The sequence below is a fragment of the Meles meles genome, chromosome 1 (genome assembly GCF_922984935.1).
Source record: "Meles meles chromosome 1, mMelMel3.1 paternal haplotype, whole genome shotgun sequence".
Classification (NCBI taxonomy): Eukaryota; Metazoa; Chordata; class Mammalia; order Carnivora; family Mustelidae; genus Meles; species Meles meles.
In genome coordinates, this window is record NC_060066.1 from 132,110,701 (window position 1) to 132,135,474 (window position 24,774).

Consider the following 24,774-nt stretch of genomic DNA (forward strand, 5'->3'; position numbering starts at 1 on the left):
TATTTTGAAAAACGCCCTATTGATCCTGAACTCATACACCTTCCCAGGCCACACTGCTACTGAGAACCACTGCCACACATCAGGGAAGAAACTGTGCCTCTTTAATTCATTTCACACCTTCTTTTTAGTGAGAGATAAGCAAAGCAGGTCAGTTTACTCTAAAATTAATGCCATGAAAACTGCCAGTGTGACAGAAGATTTCAAAATCACCACTAACGTTCTGCAGCACAAATGGCAAATGCAATTTATCACACATGCAAACGCCAACTGATTGATATTAGCTACTTGAAGCAATGCTGATAAGCATCTTTTCACATCTTGCCCTAGAATACAGTTTTATATCTAACCTCATCTAATTGGAATACGGTTTCTAGCACACTTTCTGGAGTCCTGCTTCGATAACTCCACATGTACAACACTGTGCAGGTAACTTTATGCCTTGGTTTTCACATTTGTAAAATGAGGAAGTAATAGTACCTCCCTCACTGTCCTGTGTGAGACATAAGGTAATACATAGACAGCACTTAGAAGCAGAGAAAGTACTCAAGGAATACTAAGTGTTACCATCATCATCATCATCATCATCAGTTAGTTTTAGCATAACATACCGACCTGGTAAAATAAAATTCTATATCATAATTCCTTAAAAAAAGACAAAAAGAATTTCAAGTTTCTGAGATCATCAACAACTCTATATGTTCCAAAGTGCTTTCAAGTTGCAATTTCCAATGTATCATGATTTCTATATATGATTTTTAGGAGGGGATAAAACGAAAAAGCATGAAATTCCTAAAATTCCTTTATGTTTTTTATTTTAGTAGAAAATAACTATTATTTGTCTTCAGATTCTTTTGGCTTCTGGCCCACCCATCGGGAAAAAAAAATAGTATTTACAAGAGACCTGGGTGTGTAGTGCCAGGTTATAGGTCTGGTCTGCTGGTGAACTAGCTGCATAACTGTGCAAAAATCACTTAACCTTTCATGTCAAAATCTCCATGACAACTGCTTTAGTTTATGCCATCATCATCTTCCCATTGTACTGGACTCAGCAGGTCTTTTTGTTTCCCAGGCAGGAAACAGAGTGGGTATCTGAAAGCAACTGCAAGTTCTTCCATTTCCCTTTCTCTTCCTGAACAATTCAGTCCTGAAACTTACTTGGTGGGGCAGAGCAAAGCGGCTGTCCATGCTGGTGGAGGAAGTGAGGCAAGGGTGGCCCAAAGCAGGATACCAAAGCATTTGGAAGATGATGAAGTAATCCCTGCAAAAAGTGGTCTGGAATGGGAAATTAAAACCCAACCTTATTGTGGGGGCTGGGGGGTGGGGGGCTGGCATGGGGAAACAGAATTCTAGAGTGTAAAGATGCTCTTGGATGGGTGTGGCCCAGCTTAGGATACAAAATCCCATGTGGAGTGAGGTACGTAGAAAGAAGATGACAAGACCCACGTAAGACTGGTTACAAAGGATTGATCAAACAGGATATATGAATGATAATGGGCCCTGGTTCTCATTGTCAGAAAGAGAACTACAAATAAGCAAAGAAAAAATGGAGGAAACCCTTGTGACACTGAATCTGAACTAGAGACATTGGTATGAATTCTATTTTTAATATATATAATTGGACAAATAAATACAGATATAAATATGTGTGTGTGTTGTTACACACAGATATATTCCCTATCTCTATCCACTCAGGCCTTGGATTTAGTGACACCTCACTAGCAACAAACTTACCTAATGCCATGATACTGTATTCCTTTTTTAAAAAAAAAGATTTTATTTATTTATTTGAGAGAGAGTGAAAGTGAGAGAGATCACAGAGGGAGAGAGAGAGGGAGAAGCAGACTCCCTGCTGAACAGAGAGCCTGAAGCAGGGCTTAATCCCAGGACCCCAAGATCATGAACTGAGCCCAAGGCAGACGCTTAACTGACCGAGCCACCCAAGTGCCCATATGCCAAGATACTGTATTCTAAATACAATTTTTTCTACTAAAAATAACCAGGGCTTGTTAGAAAAAGGACTGAGGGCAAGAAAAGTACAACAGCCTGGAACATTTTGTTGTATGAGAAAGAATGATGGGAGCATGTCAAAAGGGAAAAAAAAAAACAGCTTGAAAACTGCCTTATTAGGCAGATTGGGGGCAATTTGCATATCAAAATACATAGCGATAATAATGGACCTACTGACTAACAGAAAACCACAACCACATACACAACACACACATACACACATGAATCAATTGGAAGTTTAGAGTATGATTAGGAATGGTGTAATTATATAATCTCAAAGTAGTTCTGTACAAAGTGTTTATTACCTACAAAGGGAAAAGAGTGATTTTTACAGCAGAGCAGCTGGGCAGACAACACCTTCGCCAGCTGATCCAAGAGGACAATGTCATTAACCGGCCAAATAAAAATCCTGTGCTACCTGACAGAGATCAATGAGAAGATCACAGCATCACTTGAGCAATATTCTTGTCAAAGATTGATAATTTAAATCTAATCATAAGGAACAAATCAACAAGCTGGTATTGGAGGTATTCTGAACAATAACTGGCCTCTACAGTGAAAGGGTCATGAGAGTCAAGGAAAGAAAGTCAAGGAAAGACCTGTTGCAGGCTGAAGAAGACACGTAACCCAATGCTGTCAATAACATTGCAGAACCCTGGCAAAATCCAAATGGGGTCTGAGCATTAGATGAAAGTCATGTTCCAATGATAATTTATTGATACTGCTCTTTGTATTACGGCTATGTAGGAGAGTATCCTTGTTTGTAAGAAACGTGCACCATCAAGGAGTCCTAAGTATAAGGATTGCAACTGACTTCCCAATGGTTCAAGGGGGTAATAAAAAGATCTTTGAACTGTACTTACAATTTTCTATAAGTCAATTCAAGATTTAAAAAATACCAAACTTAAAAGCACCCAACATACCACATTGTATGTTTGGAACGTATGTTTGGAACTTGTCAGTAGCTCCCCACAGCAACTAGAATAAAACCCAAGACCTATGTGTTCTTATCCTGCTTCCTCAGTCCTCATCCCCAGCCTCTGCCCCTTCGTCTCCCGTATTCCGGCTACACTCGGTGTAACCGAGTTCCCAGAACATGTAGAGCCCATATCCACTTCAGAGCTATGCATGGATTCTTCTTAGAACAGTTGGGTCCAGATCTTTGGAAAGACTGTCCCTTATCAGCGTTCAGCTGTCCTCAATGTTACCTTTTCAGAAAGGCCTTCTCTTTCCTGGCATTCTCTATCACATCACCCAGTTTTAGTCTCCTCATTATTTATTAAACTATTTAATTTAATTTAAATTTACTATTATTGAATTTATTTAATCTTTTTATCAAATTGTCATAGTCATTTATTGCTTTTTCCTTTATTTTCAGTATCCCCCAAGTAGACGATAATCACCTTTTAGGAGAGGGGCTTTTTCGGTCCCCATCTCTGCAATTTCCCCATAGCCAAGTGCTTGTACAAGGAGGAAGGAGCTAATAACTTTTGGCTGATTGACAAACTAGGCCTCAATTTTCTCATCTACAAGATGGGAATAAACTACTACTGACCTCACAGTATTATACATTCAATAATACATGCAAATGATCAGCACAGTGCCTGGCACACAACAGGTACTAAATAGATGCAAAATATGCATATACAATGGAAAGCACTAGTTTGGGTCTAGAACCTCTTTGAAAGTTGAATGGTGCTTTGACAGGGTATCTCCCCCTAAAGTTACTGCCCTATTGACTATGATGTAATAGAGGAAAAAATGCTTCCTTTCCAAAACCTAGAAATTTAACAAACCAAAATTCACTTAATTTAGTGATCCAGTACTGTTCTAGAAGAAAAACTACTGAATTTCTTTGTGGAAATACAATGTGTTTTTTTAGAAGTCCTATTTAAATGATTCATACTTTAAATAACATGTTTCACGGTACCATTATATCTTCCCTAACATATTATTCTTTTATACTTTCTTCCTCTAACTTAACCAAAATTTTTACTGACAGAAGCTCTAGATTTATAAACATTAATTCATCTTCAAAAAAATTTTCTTCAAAGTAAGTATTATTTCTGCATGTTCATGGATAAAGAATAATTAATGTCTGATTAAGGTCACAAGTTAAGTAAAAGTGAATCAAAGCTCTCTCCAGGCTTCAGACTCTCAGTATGTTATTGCTCTAAGCATAATCAAATATTTATTGAGTGCCCAGGCAGGGCCGGGAGTGAAAGAGATATGTAAGATAGACCCTTAGGACATATTTCTTATTAACAAAAAGTCCAAATTAAAAGGAAACTGAATCTATTTTGAGTTTCTATATGGGACAGCTATTCAAACTATTATATCTACGGTGCACAGAACTCCACAGACCAAACCACAAATCCACAAGGGCACCGTAAGTAGAATTTCTTAAATCCCAAGAAGAAATGGCTAGAATGTTAAACCACTTCTTTCACTTATCAATTTGTTCCTTTTTCTGTTTTAGTTAAGACAGTGGGGGGGGGGGGGGGACATTCCTAGAGAAAGACAGGGAGCTAACAATCTTCCTTTAGAAAATCATCTACCACAATGTTACACTGCCTCTGTTTTTTTACAGTCTTCCATTGTCTCCTGCTTCCTTCTACCCTCACCCACCACAAATATACACAAGCCTTATTCATCAAGACTGTAGGTTTATGTGTTCTTTTTTTCAAAACAGTGAACATTAAAATGTAATACATTCCCTAAGAAAATTCCATAGTAAAAATTTCTGGAAGTAATCCAAGTTTTTCACTTCACCTTCAAATATCTCCTGACTAATTTTCTTGGTAAAAGTTAACATGAGCCAGCAAGCGTTCAACAGACGTGCTAGTGTTTGTGGGTTCCAAAAAAAATTGACTAAAACATGCTTCTTGTCACAAATATATTATAAAAAAATGTGTTGATCTTTCAGTTGATTTGAAATACTTTAATTCTTTTTATTGCTGTTTCTCACTTGTTCCGTATTAGATTTGAGATGGCCTCAAAAGTTATACTCTTCGGCTGGCTTAAAGCCCATAAGTAGATAAAGGCACTAGTGCAAAGGGAAAATAAGAGTGGGGAAAAAGCATGGTTAAAGCCAGGGGTGAGGGTGACACACAAAAGGCACACTTATTTGCCACATAGAACTGGATCTGAATTGGGTTCTTAATAGCGTAGTAAGTGATGTAAAGGGTGTGATAGGATCAGGCATAAAACCTGTTGTGTATATACTGAAAAAAAAGCTAATGGCTCAGGAGAAATTAGATCCTATTGCTGATGCTGAGACATAAATGAAACTTTTCTCAAGAGTCCTCATAAATGAAAAATAAAATGTAGTCAGTGATGTTGATGCTTCTCATAAAGGGATTTATGGTTCTCCTTCTTAAAATGTCCTTCATTATAAATCAATGGCACAATACCAAGTACAGTTTAGTTAAAATAACCCTATGCAGTCCAAAACACAATTTTTTGGTTGTACTAATTCAGATACATTTTAAAATATCTAGTCAATTACCTAGAGCGACTAGGTGAGGTCACTGGGAATGGTCACTTTTCAACCCAAGCTAACTGCTGCCTCTTTTTAAAAAATACATATTTTTTGACACTGTGAAGTCCAGGAAGTGAAACTATAGCCATATTTGATCTCTGCTCCAGAATAATGAAACATCCAATACATATTTCAAAGAAAATTCTTCTAATATTGCTCATAAACATATTTACAGTCTAACACTAGTTAGGCACTGGACTAAGAGTTTTCGGATGTTGATTCAACGACACTCTGGGGAAGATACTCCCCACAACTGTTACAGTTGAGGAAATTAAAGGAGGATGTAAGTAACTTGCCTAAAATTACAAAGGAGAACAGTACTGTGCTTGAAATTACATGCAGCTGTGCAGTTGGGTTTGAGACCTTGTATGAAATACTTTGCAGGAACGGCTCTACTTAGAAGTGCCAGGAGCATAAAAATAAATGTTAGAGGGGGAAAGTAATATGGTATAATTTCAGATGGAGATCCCAGACTCAACAGACTCTTACTCATAGGGTAGACATGACGTTTACCATTGACTGAAATATCCACTAGCCTCCGTTATAAGATTATATAAATAGGAGTACATGTCCCCCCCCCCCAACTCAAATCAATGATGCCTTGAATGAGAGGCCTGCCAATGAAGGTATAGAGGGAGAGGAATTCTGGGCACTGCCAGGGACTCTGTTCTGGGAGGAGAAGCTGCTGAGGGCCATTCTGCCGTCCCTAACTCTCACTCAGCTGTGGTATATACTACTCCAATACGTGCTACACTGTGTATCTGTGGCACATGTCTATCAGTTGTCCACCCAGAATCCATTCTCCACTCCCGTTCTTACTACCTGAAAGAGCCCTGGTTTTCTTCTGGCATGTGTATCACGGAGCATATTGTTGGCTTATCTAAGTCAATTCTGATGGCCACATTCCCACTCGAAGTAACTGTCTCAATCATGGACTTTTCACAACTCTGGTTTGTGAAAAACAAGGAAAAGTCTGCTGGGGATGCCTTCTAGAATAAATGGATAAAAGGAAATATGCAAGAAAAAGTCCCTTTTCCTTCCACTGGAAGTGTCATGTCCTTCCCCACTGGATGAGTGTGGTACATGTACATGTGTGTACCTGTGTATATGTGAGAGACACACACAAAGATGCAAATGGACAAAAAAGCAGAGAGAGGAAAACCGATACTAAGAAATGAGGCATACAGGAATAAATCTGTAAAAAGGTCAGGGGAGAGAGGGAAGACAACAAATATCCGAGAAAAGGTAGAAGGGAGCTCCGCCCCCTCCCCACCACAAAAAAAAAAAAAAAAAAAAGTTATGTCAATACTATCATTTCCTAGAAGCTTAGAAGAAAGCCAGTCTTGCTTTGTGCATCATTTAGTTCGCTTTTAAGAACATTTGAAGATTAATAGCCACTCTTTGAGGACAAGAGTAAAATACTGGTTCAAAAATAGCAAGTCATACAGAGCAAAGACCAGCTTGAATAAATTTGGTATCTGTTTGCATCTACTGAATGTGGCTATATGCAAATCCGGATCATAATGATCTTATGAAAATGCATTTTTTTTTTTGCTCACATAAATACACGGCTCAACAGCTATGGCATTATATCTAGATCCAACTCTCAGACTCTATGCACATATTGCTAAATGTCAAATGTATTCATATTCATTTATATCTGAATGCTGCTTTGAGTGGAAAACTATAAATCATCCATTCAAAAATAAAAACAAAAATAAAATGGATATGCAGCACTATTTAGCACAACAGATGAACCTGACTTATCTTGCAGTTAAGCAGCGAAGTGAATAAGCAGAAGCTCTGACTCTGAAAACTTAATAACGAAACTGTAAAAACCACAATTCCTTCAAATATCTGAATTTTCCTCATAATCTCAGTTACTATTATACTTCTATCTCCATAGTCAGAAATTCTCTTACTTGGAGCAGTATCTATTTCACTGAGTATCCTCTTTATTGGGGCACATAATACAACCCTCGATTTTTCTCGAAGTACTTTATTATCTCTATTTAACTATTCTGTATCAAGCTGTTTTTAATAAATGCCTCATAATGGAGAAGTGGTTAAAAAGTTGAATGACCCTTAATAAATCTGTTGAGTTCATAGTGTTGGTCCCATCATTTACCAGCAGCCAAAGCATATAAATTTCCTTTCTTTCTCCTCACCGGCTAATCCCTCTCTGGTTTTTAATATGGGAATATGCCATGGCTCAGTCCCATTAAGTCCCGAGACCTCTCTTTTTCTCATCTATTAGTGACCTCAGCAAATCTCATGGCTTTATATACTATCTGCTAATTCAATTCAGAACAACTCTTACCTTCCAGTTGCTCAGGCCCAAAACCTTGGTGTCATCCGTGCCCACTCACAGTCCATTGATGTCCAAATAGCAAACAGCTCTACCTTCACAAAAATTTGGAATCTGACCACTTCACACCACTTTCACCCTGGTCCGAGCTTTGACTGTAAGAGCTAATCTCCAGAGCTGGTGTTTTCCTATCCCATGCACCAGCACAAACACACCATCTCTTGTCTTCCCCAGACACAGTAATGGTTTCATAACTTAAGTCTGATGGGTGTTACTCCTCAGTTCAACTGTTCTCTTCCGATTTCTTGGAGACCAGAGCTCATGATCTGAGCCTCTGACCTTATTTCCTGTAACTCTTCCACTTGCTCATTCCATGCCAGTGACACTAGTCTCCAGGTTTTTTCTGAACTGCACAGGCATGTTTAGCCTTTTGTACTTACTGACGCTACTTGAAATGCCCTTCTCCCAGATATTCATGTAGCTCAAGACCTCACCCCTTTCAGGTTTTACTTAATCACCTTCTTGGTAAGACCTTCCCTGACCCCCAATTTTAAACTTCACTGCTCCCCAATACTCCCTCTTCTCCACACTTATCATTATAGGACAATCAACTTAAATTTTAATTCATTAATGTTTATTCTTGTCTCCATCCACTAGAATGAGGGTCTGCTTTTTTTTTTTTTTTTAAGATTTATTTATTTGACAGAGAGAGATCACGAGTAAGCAGAGAGGCAGGCAGAGAGAGAGAGGAGGAAGCAGGCTCCCCGCTGAGCAGAGAGCCCGATGCGGGGCTCAATCCCAGGACCCTGAGATCATGACCTGAGCTGAAGGCAGAGGCTTAACCCACTGCGCCACCCAGGTGCCCCGAGGGTCTGCTTTTCTTGACTGTCCTCTCTCCACTGCTTGCAAGTGTTTCTCTTATGGTAGGTCCTCAACAACATTTGTCAGCAGGTTTCACTGAATACCTCGACCTTAAAGGTCATCTTAACATGACATAAAGTTGCACATCTCTCATTTTCTCCTCCATTTTATATGCTATAGTTCATTCTCTAAAGCCATTTATTATCTGCTCTCCCTGCAAACTAGAGATGCAAAGAGTCACTAACAACTTGAAACGCTGGCTTCCCTTCATTCTTTAACTGCTGTGGATTCTATATTCCATTTACAACTCTCTCAGATTTACCCCCCTCTCTCCCCTACTACTTCTTCAGTTCAGGCTCCCACTCGATCCATGCTGCCCAAAGGATCAAGTCCATAGTCCTCATCCTGCCAGACAACAAGGCTCCCTTCCTATCTGACTGTGGCTTATCCTTACAGACGCATCTCCTCATCTCCCCTATACCTGCTCTCTATACAGCAACCTAGTTTTCTAAGTTTAGCGTGCTTTTTGAGCTTTTACTACTTTTCATAATACTGACTGTACATGCAACATGCTCCCTGCTCTTCAAGGAACGATACTGAAGTCATTTTACATGAGACATTTCAAATATTACTTCTATAAAGTCATCAAAAAAACAGCAGCTAACAACTACTGAGTGCTTATTAGGAGTCAAATAACTCACTTCCATTGTATCATTTAACCCTTAAACAAATTTATTAGAAAGATTTTAATAATTTTCCCCCAAATTATACATGATAAAACAAGGCTAAAAGAAGTGAGGAAACATGGGTCACCTGGGTGCCTCAGTGGGTTAAAGCCTCTGCCTTCGGCTCAGGTCATGATCCCAGGGTCCTGGGATAGAGCCCCCGCATTAGGCTCTCTGCTCAGCAGGGAGCCTGCTTCCCTTCCTCTCTCTCTAGCTGCCTCTCTGCCTACCTGTGATCTCTGTCTGTCAAATAAATAAATAAAATCTTAAAAAAAAAAAAAAAAAAGAAGAAGTGAGGAAACATGCCCCAGGTCACAGACTTAATGAGATGAGCTGGGATTGGATCTATATCTCCCTAATTTCAAAGCCTAAATGTCAAAACTCTAAATAGACAAACAGCTGAACTGACCTTCAAATGGGTATTCTGAAAGTCTTTGCTGAGTTTAGGTCATTTTAAAACGACTGACTTTATTGTTATGAGATAAGAACTACAAACCACAAGCTCTAAGAAGCTGCCACTTTACAACCACCCAGATAATAAATCAAAGAATTCACTCTAAAGCACTGTTTTAGTTTGCAGGAAAACACATAATTTTTGTAGACATATTTGTGTGATGAAAAAAGTAACAATAATACCATTATTGCCCATTTACAGAGTTTACAAAATTACAGGCAAGGTAGAAGTCCAGAACCTTGTTTTCATTTGCCACGAAGCCCACATAACGATCACATGATATGCCCAAAAGGACCTCTGGAATGTTACAACTCTGCTAATTTCTACCCAATAATTATAACACTCCTAGTTTTTGCCCTTCTTGGTAAAGCTTCATTTCACGGACCTTTTCATTATGAGTTGCATTGCTGGGTTTGCATATAGCATCCCACCCAAAGGGGACTTTGATGGGGCCTCTAAAGGCAGCCCCGGCAGGTCTCCATAGAAATGGCCCCAGGGCTGTCTCCAAAGTGGACCTGCTTGAGTTGCCATGGTAAACAACCAGGCTAGATTGCTATATTCAGTTCTCTGCCAGGGTCGCCATGGTGACTGCAAAGGATGGCTCCTTAGAAGGACCTCACAAGGGCGCGTTTCCATGGTGACCCTATCCTGCATATTTCTAAGCAACTTCCCTCCGGTTGTTCTGTGACCAATCATGGCAGGTTCATTTTGAGAGTCACCCTGGAAGGTTTCTCCCAAAGATACCGTCATAACACATAGCGATTTGGAAGTGAGGTCTGTAAACAAATAAGCTGCTTGAAAATGTAAATGGTACCATTCATAAATCATTAAATTAGTCCCCATACATTTTAGGAAGGATCTGTTTTGATAGGTAACCAAAAAAAAACCCAAAAACAAAAAAAAAAACCCACACCACATTTGCAACGTCTGTTAAATGTGTCTGCTTCAAATCTTAATTTAAAATATCTTACAGAGTATAATGCAGATAATTAAAGTTTCAAATTTCTCCAATCTTACAACATAGCAGATAACTAGGTAAAAAATACTTTATAGTGGATATGACACATACACATAAAATGAAATCATAAATACAGATGGATCATTAGGTTATAATGAGATATCAAGGAAATTTTTATAGAGCAAAAGACAAAATATTTGCAAGTCAAATGAAAAAAAAAAGTGTTTTTTTAGTTGAGTTGGGAAAGCCTAGCCATATTTGGGCCCAAACTATTTTTTCCTATATTTTTGTGGTTGGAACAATCTCAATTACTCTTCCTTTCACTTTAAAATATGAATATAAACCATTCTGAACAGATGCTCGGTTTTTAAGCCATTTGACTATTCTCCTGAAACTTTAAAATACTCTACTTTATCTAGTATTTAGTCAAGGGCAAATTTTATCTATTGCTAATTTCAATATCTTCAAAAATTACTTAACAAATAAAAAGAATTCACAGTTCAAAAGATACAATTATAATTTCTGTACATGTGCTCCCTCTTTTGTTCTTTCCAAGTGACTCTTTAAATCTACACACACACACACACACTCCTTACTGTGAAGAAAAGGTTAACCTTGGGTTTCCTCTTTTTTCTCATCTTGAGGTAATGGCAAAATGATTCCCCATTGAGCATTAGTTCCACTGGCTTTACATTTCCCATTATTTTCTCTCTCAGATGCCATTCTCCTATTCTGTCCACAGCAGTCCACCACTGCCCATTCGCTCGCCATCCAGGAGAAAGAACTCGAGTTTGGAAAACAGAAATAGTTTAAGGAAGATGAGGATAATTCATAGTCACTTCTTGGTGAAGTCTCAATATTCTACACAAAGTCTGAATTTACAGAGACTTCTTGCTTTAAATCTTCAGTATGTTTTTGTGAATCAGAGCAATCAGTGCAATTTTCATTCATTCATTTACTCACTAAATAGTTATTGAGTGGCTACCACATTTCCAGCACTGTTTTAGGGGCTGAGAACAGTTCAGGAATCAAATAAAAAATTCCTGCCTTTCAGGTGCTTAGATTACAGGTGGGGAGGGAGAGAAGGATTACAAAGAAAACAAGTAAGTATGAAATCATATCTCTTGTTAGATGATTCAAGTCAGAGAGGACAGTAAAGCTGAGAAGAGGGAGGCTGACCCCAAGCCAGGATGGGATGGGGGCTACGATACTAGTATTAATGGGGGGTTTCAAGAACTCCCCACACACCTGCCATAAGCATACTCAATATGGTACTCAATACTAAACAAAATCCTTATGTTAAAAAAGGATCATAGAAAATTCAGTAGAAGTTAACCAAAGCAATTCTCAATTTTTCCCACTTTTATACTTGCTCTCTGGGAGGCAGCACAGTCTGAAGAAGACAAGTAATACCAACACCTCTGAGCCTACTTCTGCTTTGAGAACTATATGAACTTGGGAGAGTTACTCCACCTTCAAAGCCTCTTCTTCAATTTTAAAATGAGAATAGTAATTCCAGGCTCAAAATGATACTCTGAAGATATGCAAAGACAATAAAATATAAATAGTAAAATATTAGGGGTGATACTATAATGTCAAATCAGCATGAGAACACTTCAGAAAAAAGGAGGCGAGGAAAGAGACAGAGGAAGAAAGGCAGACAAAATGTTGGAAATTAATGAAGCCCAGTGATGTGTATACGAGTTTGTTATATCACTTTTTATGTTTTAAATTTTCCATAAAAATCTACTGCAAGGAAAGGATGAAACTTGAAACTAAAGACACTTCCTCTCTAAAGGTTTTTGCAAGAACTAGGGAAAAGTATAAAGGAACGCTGACTTATTTTGTACAAACACCTTATAAAAACACGCAAAAAAATGGATTTGTCAACTAACCTTCTGGAACAATGCTAGGTATTTTCCATACCTTCCTCTAACACTCTAATTAAAAAAAATTTACTCATCTTAAGAGACAATATAAGACAGAAAAGCAGAAAAGCATCACTGTTTAGCTTGCCAACTCAATGGGTACTCAATGTAGAATAGATTTTTAGAAGAAAGTTAAGTATCATTTGCTGAATCCTTAAAAAACAAGCATGCAATGGAATTCCACACTGCTAATAAAAATTTCAGCCAATAACTTCTATATGATTAATAAGAAGAAATTTAAAAACTTACCAGATCAGTATCTGCCTTTTTATATGTCAAAGCTTCCACTTTGGAATCCAGTTCTGCTTGGATTTGGTCTCTCCTTTTCATAACACCCTTCATATTAAAACACAAGGATGGAACAGGTTGCACTTAGGTTTAATAATATTTGTATGATAAAAAAATATACACTTTGGAATATAAATAGTATCTTTTCCCCCAAATCATCAGTCACTTGGGGATACAATGACTTAAAGAAAATTTTTTTAATCTCTAAAAGCTAAACTGAAAGCAAGCATTTAAGAGTTGTTTTTTTTTTTCCCATAAATCTTTTATTCGTCTTTCCCAATACACATCTTACTGGGTTAGCTATTTTAGGAACACTCTAGACATATACAGTTCTTCAAAAAGAGCAAACACAGACAAACAAAAAAACAAAAAGAATAATCAAACTAAAAAAATCTGTGAGAGCACTGAGAGTATATGCTATGGTGTGAAGTGGCTGGGACGTCTGATGGGCCAGTCACCTAAAATGTCTATAATAATTGGCAGCCCACTTAACCAATTCCAAAGGCATGGTTAAATCAAAGAGGTAATTATAGTGGGGAATCAGAAAACTGAAGTATACACTCACATTTTGAGACTTTGCTTTAGCATAAAATATATCAATATTAAACAATGAGCCAAGCTTTTGATGAGGAATCATAGTCTCTTCTCTGACTGAGAAGAGTTCCATCTTGTTTTCCATCTTGTCACGTTTCGGTGTCCTTACACTTTAAGACACCTTTGTGAAGAAATCTGGGTGCAGAATTCACATTTAATGTTTGCCAGTCTTTTACAATGTCTTTCCCTGAATGACTCACTTTTCTTCTAGACATGCTACTTAGGCATTATGGATCCAAGGACACATGTTATTTGTGTTCATCTTTCACTGGCTTTCACAGTATTAGTTTAAATAATAAAATTGTGATAATAAACACAAGTGGCCTTAACAGATTAAGGAAAAAATAAAAACAAGCTCCAGGTAAGAAAATAACTCAACCAGAAAGAGTAGAAACACAGGACATACAAGAGAAGGGTTTTAATGAGGCACAGGTCTTTCAGGGGTTTTCAGAAGAAGGGAAGAACCTACCTACAATGCAGTTAAATGGAGGCCAGACAAGATGGCTATTGTATTTGGGAACTGAGAGGCATTAAGGATAAAAAGCATCCTGAAAATTACTCAGTCTAGTTTTGTGCCTGGTGGAATCACACTACTTAAAACACTCAAAAGAGATGAACGTTTCTCCTATTTTCAAAGAAATCAATAGAAAATTCAGCTAATTATCACATATCTTTTGTATTTATTTCAATGTTTCATTGCCATTACTATCAGGAACCTTTTCCTTTCTCTAACCCAAATGACATGTACTGCAATTTAGTCTTATTTAGGTAAGGTCTGTTTCCATAAATATGAAGTACTGGGCTTCACATAGGTAGAAATAGTTTAAGTAAGAGTTTGCTTCAGAAGATAAATAGTAAATTTACACAAATTTAATCATTTTGTCAAGGCATGCACTTCATTATTTTAACTCACACTGAAGAAAAACTTCCAATACAAAACAGAACAGAACTGTAATGTAAGTGCTACTAATTATACCCTAGGAGTCTGCAAAATAATAAAATCAAATGAGAACCTATAAAATAATTCTTTCTGGTTACTATTATAATTATTCCACACCTACAATGATACATGACTTAAATTACATAATTTTCATCTTGACATAATAAAGAGAAAACCACATCTAATTAAGGGAGAAGAATATACTATTTTTAATTATACAAATCAGATCTCTTTGAAGAGCCCCACAAGGGGGATATCAGTAATGAAGCAAAACAATGAAATGTAGCCAAGGAGATTGATGGAGACAAGGAGGAGACTCCTTCACAGTGAAACATTAGAGGCTTCTGGGAAGCAAGAAGGGTTTGTTGATAGAAGACCCTTAATAAAGGCAAGTAACAGCAGCAACTTGAAATGTCTACAGAATATTTAGTACTCTTAAAGAAAGACCTAAATGTGATAAACACGAACGAGGCAGACCTTATGCTGAAAGGCAAAGAGACCTTTTCTTACTAAGACAGAGGCGAAATTAAAAACAACCACCACCACCACCACCAAACCAAGAGTATGTGAAAACATGGCTCCAATCAGAAATGGCAGAAGAATGGAATATAGCTGAATGTAAGCAGACTCCCTTCCCCCGTGGCCACACTGAAACACCAGAACCCTGAGGTCACCAGTTGTGCAAGGTACTGTGAGCAGAGGATAATACAGGATGAAAAACATTAGCTCTGCAGATAGCATTGCTCAATCCCAGATAGCTGGAGACCTTAACTGGAATTGAGGAGGTTAAATGCAAAACTCTGATATAAGAGAAAGAAAAGCCTTTACAACTGGTGAAAGAAAATCATTTTAACTTGAAAGATTTCTTTTTAGAAGCATCCAGAAAACAGAACAAACATCAAGATCCACTCAAGTACTCTGTACATAATGATAAATAAATTGCTAAATCAAATGTACCTGTAAGGAGGTAAGCAATTCTTTCATGAAAAGATATTTCTAAAACACTAAAAATTTTAAGGTAAAAATTTAAAAGCTTGGAAAAGCTAATCATATGCTCTATGTAAATCTTGACGGAGGATGTTTCAAATCTATGTGTAATCTTACAATCTATGTGTAATTCTTGCTTTTGAGTATTCTGCTTTTTATTAACATATTCTACTCATCAATTCACTCACATAGTGAACAAATATTTATGGGGTATCTGTATATGCAAAGCATTTTGCTAAGACAGAAGGATAGTGGTGAAAAAACAGAAATAGAAACTGCCTTTGTAACGCTTATAATCAGGTCAGGGACCAAGGTAAAATTATAACAAGACCTTCTTACCATTAACATTTCACTATAAAGCACATACTCATGTACGACAGGAAGCAGGGTCTCTGAGAGTCCAGACATCCGTTTCTCAGTGGCCTTACAGCATTTGTCAATGCAGCTGGCAACCCCTTTGAGAGTATCAACCAGATCTTCTTCTGATGCCGACCACAGAGTATGAATCGGGCCATATTCTCTCATTTCATCAGAATATTCTAAAAACAAAAAGTAAGTTCTTCAATTGATAGAAATTTTAAAAACCCCTATATTAAAGACAGTAAGCAAGTCCTTTTTCTCATTGTGCATATGTTCTTCTAAATGAAGATAAAAAGATGGATATCATCTTTCACTGAATGGAGAGGTCATTCCAATCTACTCAGGCCAGTTCTTGAATGACTGCTGTCCAAGAGTAATCAGTAACAGCATCCTTCTTCATTCCCGAAAGTATCCTGGCTTGGAATATAAATTACATGATCACCACTACCTATCATGGACCTCTGTCCACCAAAAAAAGTACACCTCAGTGTCTCACAGGCAACATTACCTAAACAAACTTGTCTTTTCTCCCCTTCTCCTGAATACATGTCCTACTTAAAGTAATTGTTTCCAGTGATCTAAACAAAAAATACAGGTATCATCCTATACATATACCTGCACAGAGCTACTCAATCACCAATTCCAATATTTCTTAGTATCTATCTATCCATCCATTCATCCCTCCACCCATCCTTCCACCTACCCATCTATTCTTGCTTCCACTGTCATCAGCTCATCAGCATCTGTAACTACACAACTGCAAGGGACTTCTAAACATTCTCCCTCTTTTAATTTTTGTCATAATATATAAACACTGAGGCTTCCTGACTGAATTGGAAAGTCCTTTATGATCAGTCCCTACATGGCCTCCCCAAGTCCACTCTTGAGATTCTCTCCCAAAGATATTTTAATTCAGGCCAAAATAACTGCTCATTCATGAACAGCTCATGATTTCTCCTCCTTTAAACATTACACATATCCCTTTGCCTTGCCCTTTGCCGTTCCTACCTTCTGAAAAACTACTTCTAATCCTTTAAATCCTAGCACAAATAAATTCCTTCTGATTCTGTTCCAAAAGATTTGTAGATGCTTTGTCCTCAATGAGCCAATCATAATTTTATACTTCTATTAACGCCTATCATAATTTTATGCTTGTATAATCCCATTCTATTATAATTGCTTGCATAAATCATATGGTCCTAGGCCATATGCTCCTTAAAACAGGGGATGAGTCTCATTATTTTCTTTTATCTCAGAGCCTGAAACATAGTATATCCAATAAATATTTTCATATTAGTGAAAGAATGAATGAACAACAAAAGATTATTTGGTACTTGACAAGCCATTAACTCAAAAATTTGGAGTTCATTTTAAAATCTGAGTATTTTTACATTTTTGCTTTATACGATCATCTTTCACTGATAGCTTTTTATGGTAGAGAATGTATAAGCAGTGAGCAGTTTTCTGTCTAATATCTATTACATATGATGAAATTCTCTATATTTTATCATCTTGCTACTCATTAGGGTTAGTTGAAATATGTCATATTACTCTTAACTATTAAAATATCAAAAGTTTATATGATCAAGTAAACTGAAAAATATTTTTAAAAAAATATAAAAACAGTAGAAATATTAGTTGTCACTGAATAAAGGTATTAGTTTCATGACCACTAAGCCTTTCCAAATTGCACCCTACTGATCTAAGTCTACCCTTTGTTTTAAGTAACGGTCATACTAAACTAATATTTCTAGCAAAGGAAAATGTTCTCCTTTATCCCTTTTTCTCAATTTTTGTATACATCAGTGTGTATCATTAAACCTTGCAATATTTATGTTTATATATAGAGCTTTTCTAAAATTCTACACTGTGCTTACACAGCACTCAGATCACATTTGTGAGCAAACACTTAATGAGTTGCACTGTAATATCTATTAATATATCTGCTTCCCCAACTAGACTCTAAGCTCAAGGACAGGTACCATCCCATTCCACCTTCAGCCTCCAGCACAGAGAAGCAGCATGGCATGTGGTCAATACAAAATGGCAAATAAACTGGGGAACACAAAAGAAAATCAGATCAAAGAAAATTGTGAATAAAAATTTTCTTTTAAGATTTTATTTATTTCTTTGAGAGAGAGAGCACAAGCAGGGGTGGGGCAGAGGGCGAGGGAGAAGCAAACTCCTCTCTGAGTAGGGAGACTGACCAGGCTCTATCCCAGGACCCTTAGCCAAAGGTAGACACTTAACAGACTGAACCATCCAGGCGTTCCAAAACTTGAATAAAAAAAAATTTTTTTTTAAAGAGAAACCACTAGTTATGATCACAAATTTTCATGATCTGAATATGAATGAAATGTCCTACATAGCTTAGGCTCCCAAGGCTACAAATGAAAACAATCCATCACTTTGAATAAAATCTGACAAGTGGGCTTCACATTGGAAACACTAAGAAATCCCTCAAGTTTGGGCCAGTGGCAATTACTCCCTGAAAATGAGAACTGATATTTATGAAGTTCACCTAAAATCCAGCTTTCCTTCTGAGCATCTCACAAACTTTAGGGTATACCAATGATCTTAAAACTATTTCCTTAAAAAAAAAACAAAAACAAAAACAAAAACTATTCCCTTGCAGCAGCAAATGTGGAACAGCACATTGATAATCTACAAAATTCCTACACCATAAGTTTCCAGGGGATTCTCTGAATTGCTATCCCACTTAACTATGCATCAAGAATGTACTTAACAGGGGCACCTGGGTGGCTCAGTGGGTTAAAGCCTCTGCCTTTCGCTCAGGTCATGATCCCAGGGTCCTGGGATCGAGCCCCACATCGGGCTCTCTGCTTGACAGGGAGCCTGCTTCCTCCTCTCTCTCTCTCTGCCTGCCTCTCTCCCTACTTGTGATCTCTAGCTGTCAAATAAATAAATAAAATCTTTAAAAAAAAAAAAAAAAAAAAAAAAAAGAATGTACTTAACAGAACCGGAATCACAGAACCCAGTTAAAACAACTGGCCTCTTGACATTTAAAAAAAAAAGAGAGAGAGAGAAGAAGAAAAGAAAAAAGAAAAAGACAAATGGTAAATAACAAGGGCAGAGCAAAAAGTCTCAAATTATTAAACTACATTTAGTTACCATAATGACATCATCAAGTACCAATGCATGGAGAAAAAAAAAAAGATAAAGTGAAATGTACATTCAGCTAAAACAATTTTTTCTATATTTCTTTTAATAACCAATTGATTTTTTTTTATTTGACAGACAGAGATCACAAGTAGGCAGAGAGGCAGGCAGAGAGAGAGGAGGAAGCAGGCTCCCCGTGGAGCAGAGAGCCCGATGTGGGGCTTGATCCCAGGACCCTGAGATCATGACCTGAGCCGAAGGCAGAGGCCTTAACCCACTGAGCCACCCAGGTGTCCCATAACCAATCGATTCTTGATGAATCAAATTCTCCTACCACCAAATGATATATTAATTCATCTATTTTTTTTCAATCATTGAACAGGTTTTAGTTGAGCACCTAGTATGTGTTAAGTACTGTCTAGATACTAGAAATAAAATAAATCTTTTCCCTTTTTGGTCCTGATGGAATTTACTGTTTAATGGGGGACCCAGAAAATAAAAAAAAAATACAAGCCATCAATCCAGAGATTCTCAAACCAAATGACTAGGTCCCCACAGCAGATACTGAATAAAAACTACTCCTGCTCCTTGTAGAGGAAAATGAACCATTTTTGAAATAGCCAGAGCACTCCATTCTTCTCAACAGAGGCCTGCCCTCAGAGGAAATTTCTTAACCAGAAAAAGGGAAATACTCAACTCCAGCCCATGCTGGCTGTTCTGTCCCAGCTAAGCAGGGAGGGAAAAACTGAAAAACTCTTGTGAAATTCACAGTTCAGAGGCATAGGCTCTGTAAAAGACTGAGACCTGATCACAAAACTATAGAACCACTCAAGTATAACATCCTTTTCTACAGTGAGAACAACAGAACTCTTCTGTATTTAAAACAACAGGAGCTCTCTCCTCCCCCATGCCTTAGCACATTACTAAAGGCCTATTTACTGTAATTCCTTTTACCCAGTGTCATATCTGGCTATTAAGAAAAAAAAAAAAAAAATGGGGCGCCTGGGTGGCTCAGTGGGTTGGGCCTCTGCCTTTGGCTCGGGTCGTGGTCTCGGCATCCTGGGGTCGAGTCCCGCATCAGGCTCTCTGCTCGGCGGGAGACTGCTTCCCCCTCTCTCTGCCTGCCTCTCTGCCTGCTTGTGATTTCTCTCTGTATGTGTCAAATAAATAAATTAAATTTAAAAAAAAAAAAAGAAAAAAAATGGCAAGGCATAGTAAAAGGTGAAAAAGATAATTTAAAGAGACAGAACAGGCATCAGAATCAGACATGGCAAGGACCTTGAAAAGACCAGACCAGGAATTTAATGAACAATGATTAATATGTGAAGGGCTCTAATGGAGAAAATAAAGGGCATGCAAGAACAGATGAAGGCTGTAAGCAGAGAGATGGAAATATTAAGTGAGAACCGAAAAGAAATGCTAACATCACATAGCTTTACTACACCAGCAAATGGGAAGATCCACTGGAAATTAAACAACTTTGTGATCACATCCCAGGGATGCTACATACCCCTTTCTTCCTTGTAAATTCTGTGAGATATTTTATCTATCAAATTTATTTTCTGGCTAAATATTTCAATAAAGTTATTCATTTCCATGAATTCCTCCGGGCGGCTTTTCACTCCTCTCATTGACAGTGCAACAGCTCTGACCGTCTGCCCCATTCTGCTGAGTAATCCAGGCCCTTGCTTCTTATGAGAAGAGAGTTCCTAGAAACAGACACACAGACAAACAAATGAAATATCTGTGGTGAGGCAAATATTCCGATATTCCCAACCAAAGGAAATCTCATTGGAAGAACAGAGAATAAAAATGTTTCATATACTTTTTTTTTCATGTAGTTTGAAGCGGCTGAGTTTTATTGGGGTACACTTCTTCCTCTAAGTCTGTCTTCTTGATAATATTCCTTTTCAAAGTATGCAAGTAAAACATGCGTACATGCTTCCTCTCAGCATGGATCTTTAAAAGAACGAGGTTTAACAGAGGGAATTGTGCTTAAAGAGATATTGGAGAAGATAAGGGGACAATAGGAGATGCAATCTATATTTTATAACAGGAATTTAATGGAAAAATAATTGAGAGAAGATTTCTTAAGCTCGAAACTACTCCCTGAAAAACAAAATGGAAATTTCATTAATTCTTTGGTTATAATCATAGCTAACATGTATTGAGAGCTTAGAATGTTCCAGGCACTATACTCACATTTTTAAATCTATAACTCACACTAACACGATGAGGTAGGTTCTATTATTATCCTCATTTTACAGAAGAATATACAAGCACAGGACGGTTAAGGAGCTTGCTTTAAATCCAGGTTAAGTGCTGGACAAGGCTCAGTCTGACTCCAGAGGCTTCACTGATAAGGACAGACTAGCTTTGTCTTTGTAATGGTTCTACAGTAGTTTGTAAATAGATACTCTCTGACCACAGCTCTTCAATCAACTGAAGTTGGGTAAACTGTGACACTTTCTCTACCATCTGGCGGGCTATAGAGAAAGATTTTTAAAATATATGTAGCTAGCTGTTTCACAGTTAATCTGGGAGGGAGGGCTACAGACTTGCGAAAAGAAGAAAAGCAATAAAAGGAGACACCACACAAAAGTAACCCTTCAGAAGTACAGCATATTAAAAAAGAACACCAGGAAGAAGACGAAGGGATTCTCGTGATGGTTATACCACTTGTAAACACAGATATGGGATAAAATAAAAGGTTAAAATCTATAAATAATAATGCTGAACAGCAAATCCACAGATAGAAAATACTGCTATTTATCCAAATGTCGAATAATATATTATCTATATCCAGATTTTCTTTCCTGAAGGTCTTACACAGAAGAATACATACAAAGTAAACCTGTTTGCTTCCAAGTCAGTACGATTTTCCATGCATATGATGACAGATGCCACCCTTGACCAGGTAACACATCTCTTAGGAGTGCTACAGCGTCACTCGATAGAGTCAACATTATCAGAGATGGCGCAAGTCACAACTGGCAAGCTATTACTGTGAATGGTGACTACAGAGACTGTTTCTAGCAGCTTCTAAGGTTCTGGAGTCAGGCCACAAATTCATTTCACAGAAGTCTCAAATGGCTTCCAAATAAGTACTATCTGTCAAGACTGAGACGAACCACCTTCTAGCCTCTATCATTCTGGCAACAACTGAGAGATATAAGACTCAATATTGGTCAGCAATCATTTAATATTGACCAATTTCCCTAGCCATTAATCTTATTTGTGAGTTATATTTCCATAAGTGAAAGGAAAAAAGAGGAATATATAAATTTCTGCATTAGAAATAGATACAGTCCCCTTCATTAGGTAATTGAAAGAAAAATAAGAAAATCATATTTTCTATATGGCTATCCATCCAACCATCTAACCACTTAATAAAGACTTTTAGCCTAAGTTGAAAAGTCCTAACCAGTTACAAAAGAAACATATTGGGGCGCCTGGGTGGCTCAGTGGATTAAGCCGCTGCCTTCGGCTCAGGTCATGATCTCAGGGTCCTGGGATCGAGCCCCGCATCAGGCTCTCTGCTCCGTGGGGAGCCTGCTTCCTCCTCTCTCTCTGCCTGCCTCTCTGCCTACTTGTGATCTCTCTCTGTCAAATAAAAAAAAAAAAAAAAAAAAATCTTTAAAAAAAAAAAAGAAACATATTTGTATGTGTTCAGTATTAGCTATATATGCAAGGAGCACGCTGACATTAAAATAATCAGCTACCAAGAGAAATATGAATATGTATATGTGAGAAGATAGAAGATGTCTGTGATGTTTACATGTAAATTTGACACAGGGTTAAATCTGAAGGATATCTCTCTAATGTCTGAGATAATCAATCTCAATTCAAGGATGCTGCTGCCTGATTTATAAAAGTAAACAAGAGGAAGCGTACAACCTACTATACATAAAGACACAAAAGGATTATATGAGTATAAATCAAAATTCTTTACCCAAGCTTGTGCAGTAAGAAACACTTTGAAGTCTTCATTAAATGTTAAAGTTGGATGATCAGCAATTCGGTTCAGGAATTTCTGCAGTGCCTTCCTGCGTGTCTCGATAAAGTCATCATTAAAGCGTTCCACCATTCCTTTCACGATAAACTTCTCAGGCAATGGCTGAGGCAAAAAATTTTTAAGACGTATCTAAGCATTATGTGGCATGGGATTATAAGGAATTCTATACTCTTCCTTTCTGGAAGACTATTCGAGCATATGATGATTCCAAGATTCACAATGCCAGAACCCAAACCTGCAAAATCTTAACATATTTAGAACAGTTTAGAAAAACAAATCTGTACATAGATTGAATGTTTAAGAGCAAACGTTTCTAAGATCAATGACTTTCAGTGAATTCAGAGGTCTGACATTAGGCTTTCGGCATTCTAATGATTCACAAGACAAAATGGTAGCCACCGTATGGGGAAAAAAAAAATGTAGACTTACAGGAATAATCAGAGTGGGGTGTGCTTCTTCAAGTTTTCCTTTCAACCAAAGGAAATCTTGATAACGTCTCCTAACTTCAAATTCACTGGAGTCAAATTCCCCACGAGATGTCTGAACAAAGAAGGAGAAAATAACAGCACACGCAATATAAGACGGGAGACATTTGCCTAATGTTATTTTAGACATTCTGAAATAAATGGGTCTCTAAGAAAAATTAACAAATTCTAATTATTCAGTGTTTGTCAGCCTGTACTTTTTTTGTAATCATCAATTCATGTAGCAGATGAAACAAAGCAAACTTTCCAGTATTTCCAGAAAGAAAGCAAACATCATGCTCAAATTTAAAATCCAAACTGAAAAATCTGTCTTACAGCAGCCATCTGCCTTCCACAAGATTTTAACTATGATTATATTTGGCATGACTTTCTTGCTAACAAGAAAGTGTGTTCTGAATTTAGGTTTCAAATATATTTTTCTCAAGATGATTAGAATTCAGAATTTGAGGAAAGTTCTATTTTTGTAATTTGGAAAATAATAACTGAGAAAAAAAATGTTTTCCTGGAATTTGCTCAAATGAATTGCTTTGGTAAAATTTGCTTTTAGTATATGAAAATTCTAACATTTTACAGAGTGATTTTACCACTGTTTAAAAATGTTATTAATGAAGATTTGATGTGAAAAGAAAATCCTCCTGTCATTTCTCAAGGGATTTTGAGTTATATGCCTAAAATCCTGAAAATTAAGCAAATAAAATATCTGTTCTCAACAAACCAAAAAACTGTGCCAACATATATGACAAGAAGAACGTGGGTACAATATCAATCTCACTTCCACTGCATGAATCCCAAGCCAAATAAAAAATGATTATCTAATGCACACTCACTCACACCAATATTACATTAACTAAACTTTTTGCATATTAAAAATTATATACATTATTATTAAGGTTGAAATTTTCCTGGAGGCATGATGATGGAATAACACATTGCATGCATATTTCGCACTCACCAGAAATATCAGTCACCCACATAGATGAATGCGATGGAAGAATTAAGTAGTTCAAGTCATAGATGCAATCTTAATTGTCATGAAATAAGGTTCACAAAAGTTAAACTTTCCAAAGTTTACTCCTTTAAAATGAATGTTTAGAATATCATACAATATATTTTATCAAAACATTTCCTTGGGAAAAAGTGGAGGTAAATGAGATGCAGAAGTCTAAGGAAATAAATGTTCACAAAACACTATGAAATCTTAAC

At 37.2% G+C, this 24,774-nt stretch overlaps 1 protein-coding gene across 2 annotated transcripts in view; it reads right to left on the reverse strand.

Moving 5' to 3' along the window:
- Positions 1 to 24,774, reverse strand: part of SNX7 (sorting nexin 7) — a 100,384-nt gene that overhangs the window by 45,295 nt on the left and 30,315 nt on the right. For both annotated transcript variants that reach the window (XM_046023469.1, XM_046024188.1), the window contains exons 3-7: positions 23,516 to 23,626; positions 23,024 to 23,188; positions 20,582 to 20,780; positions 15,931 to 16,130; positions 13,032 to 13,118 (exon numbers count right to left, since the gene is read on the reverse strand). In XM_046023469.1, coding sequence (XP_045879425.1) covers positions 13,032 to 13,118; positions 15,931 to 16,130; positions 20,582 to 20,780; positions 23,024 to 23,188; positions 23,516 to 23,626 — 762 coding nt within the window. The remainder of the gene's footprint in view (positions 1 to 13,031; positions 13,119 to 15,930; positions 16,131 to 20,581; positions 20,781 to 23,023; positions 23,189 to 23,515; positions 23,627 to 24,774) is intronic.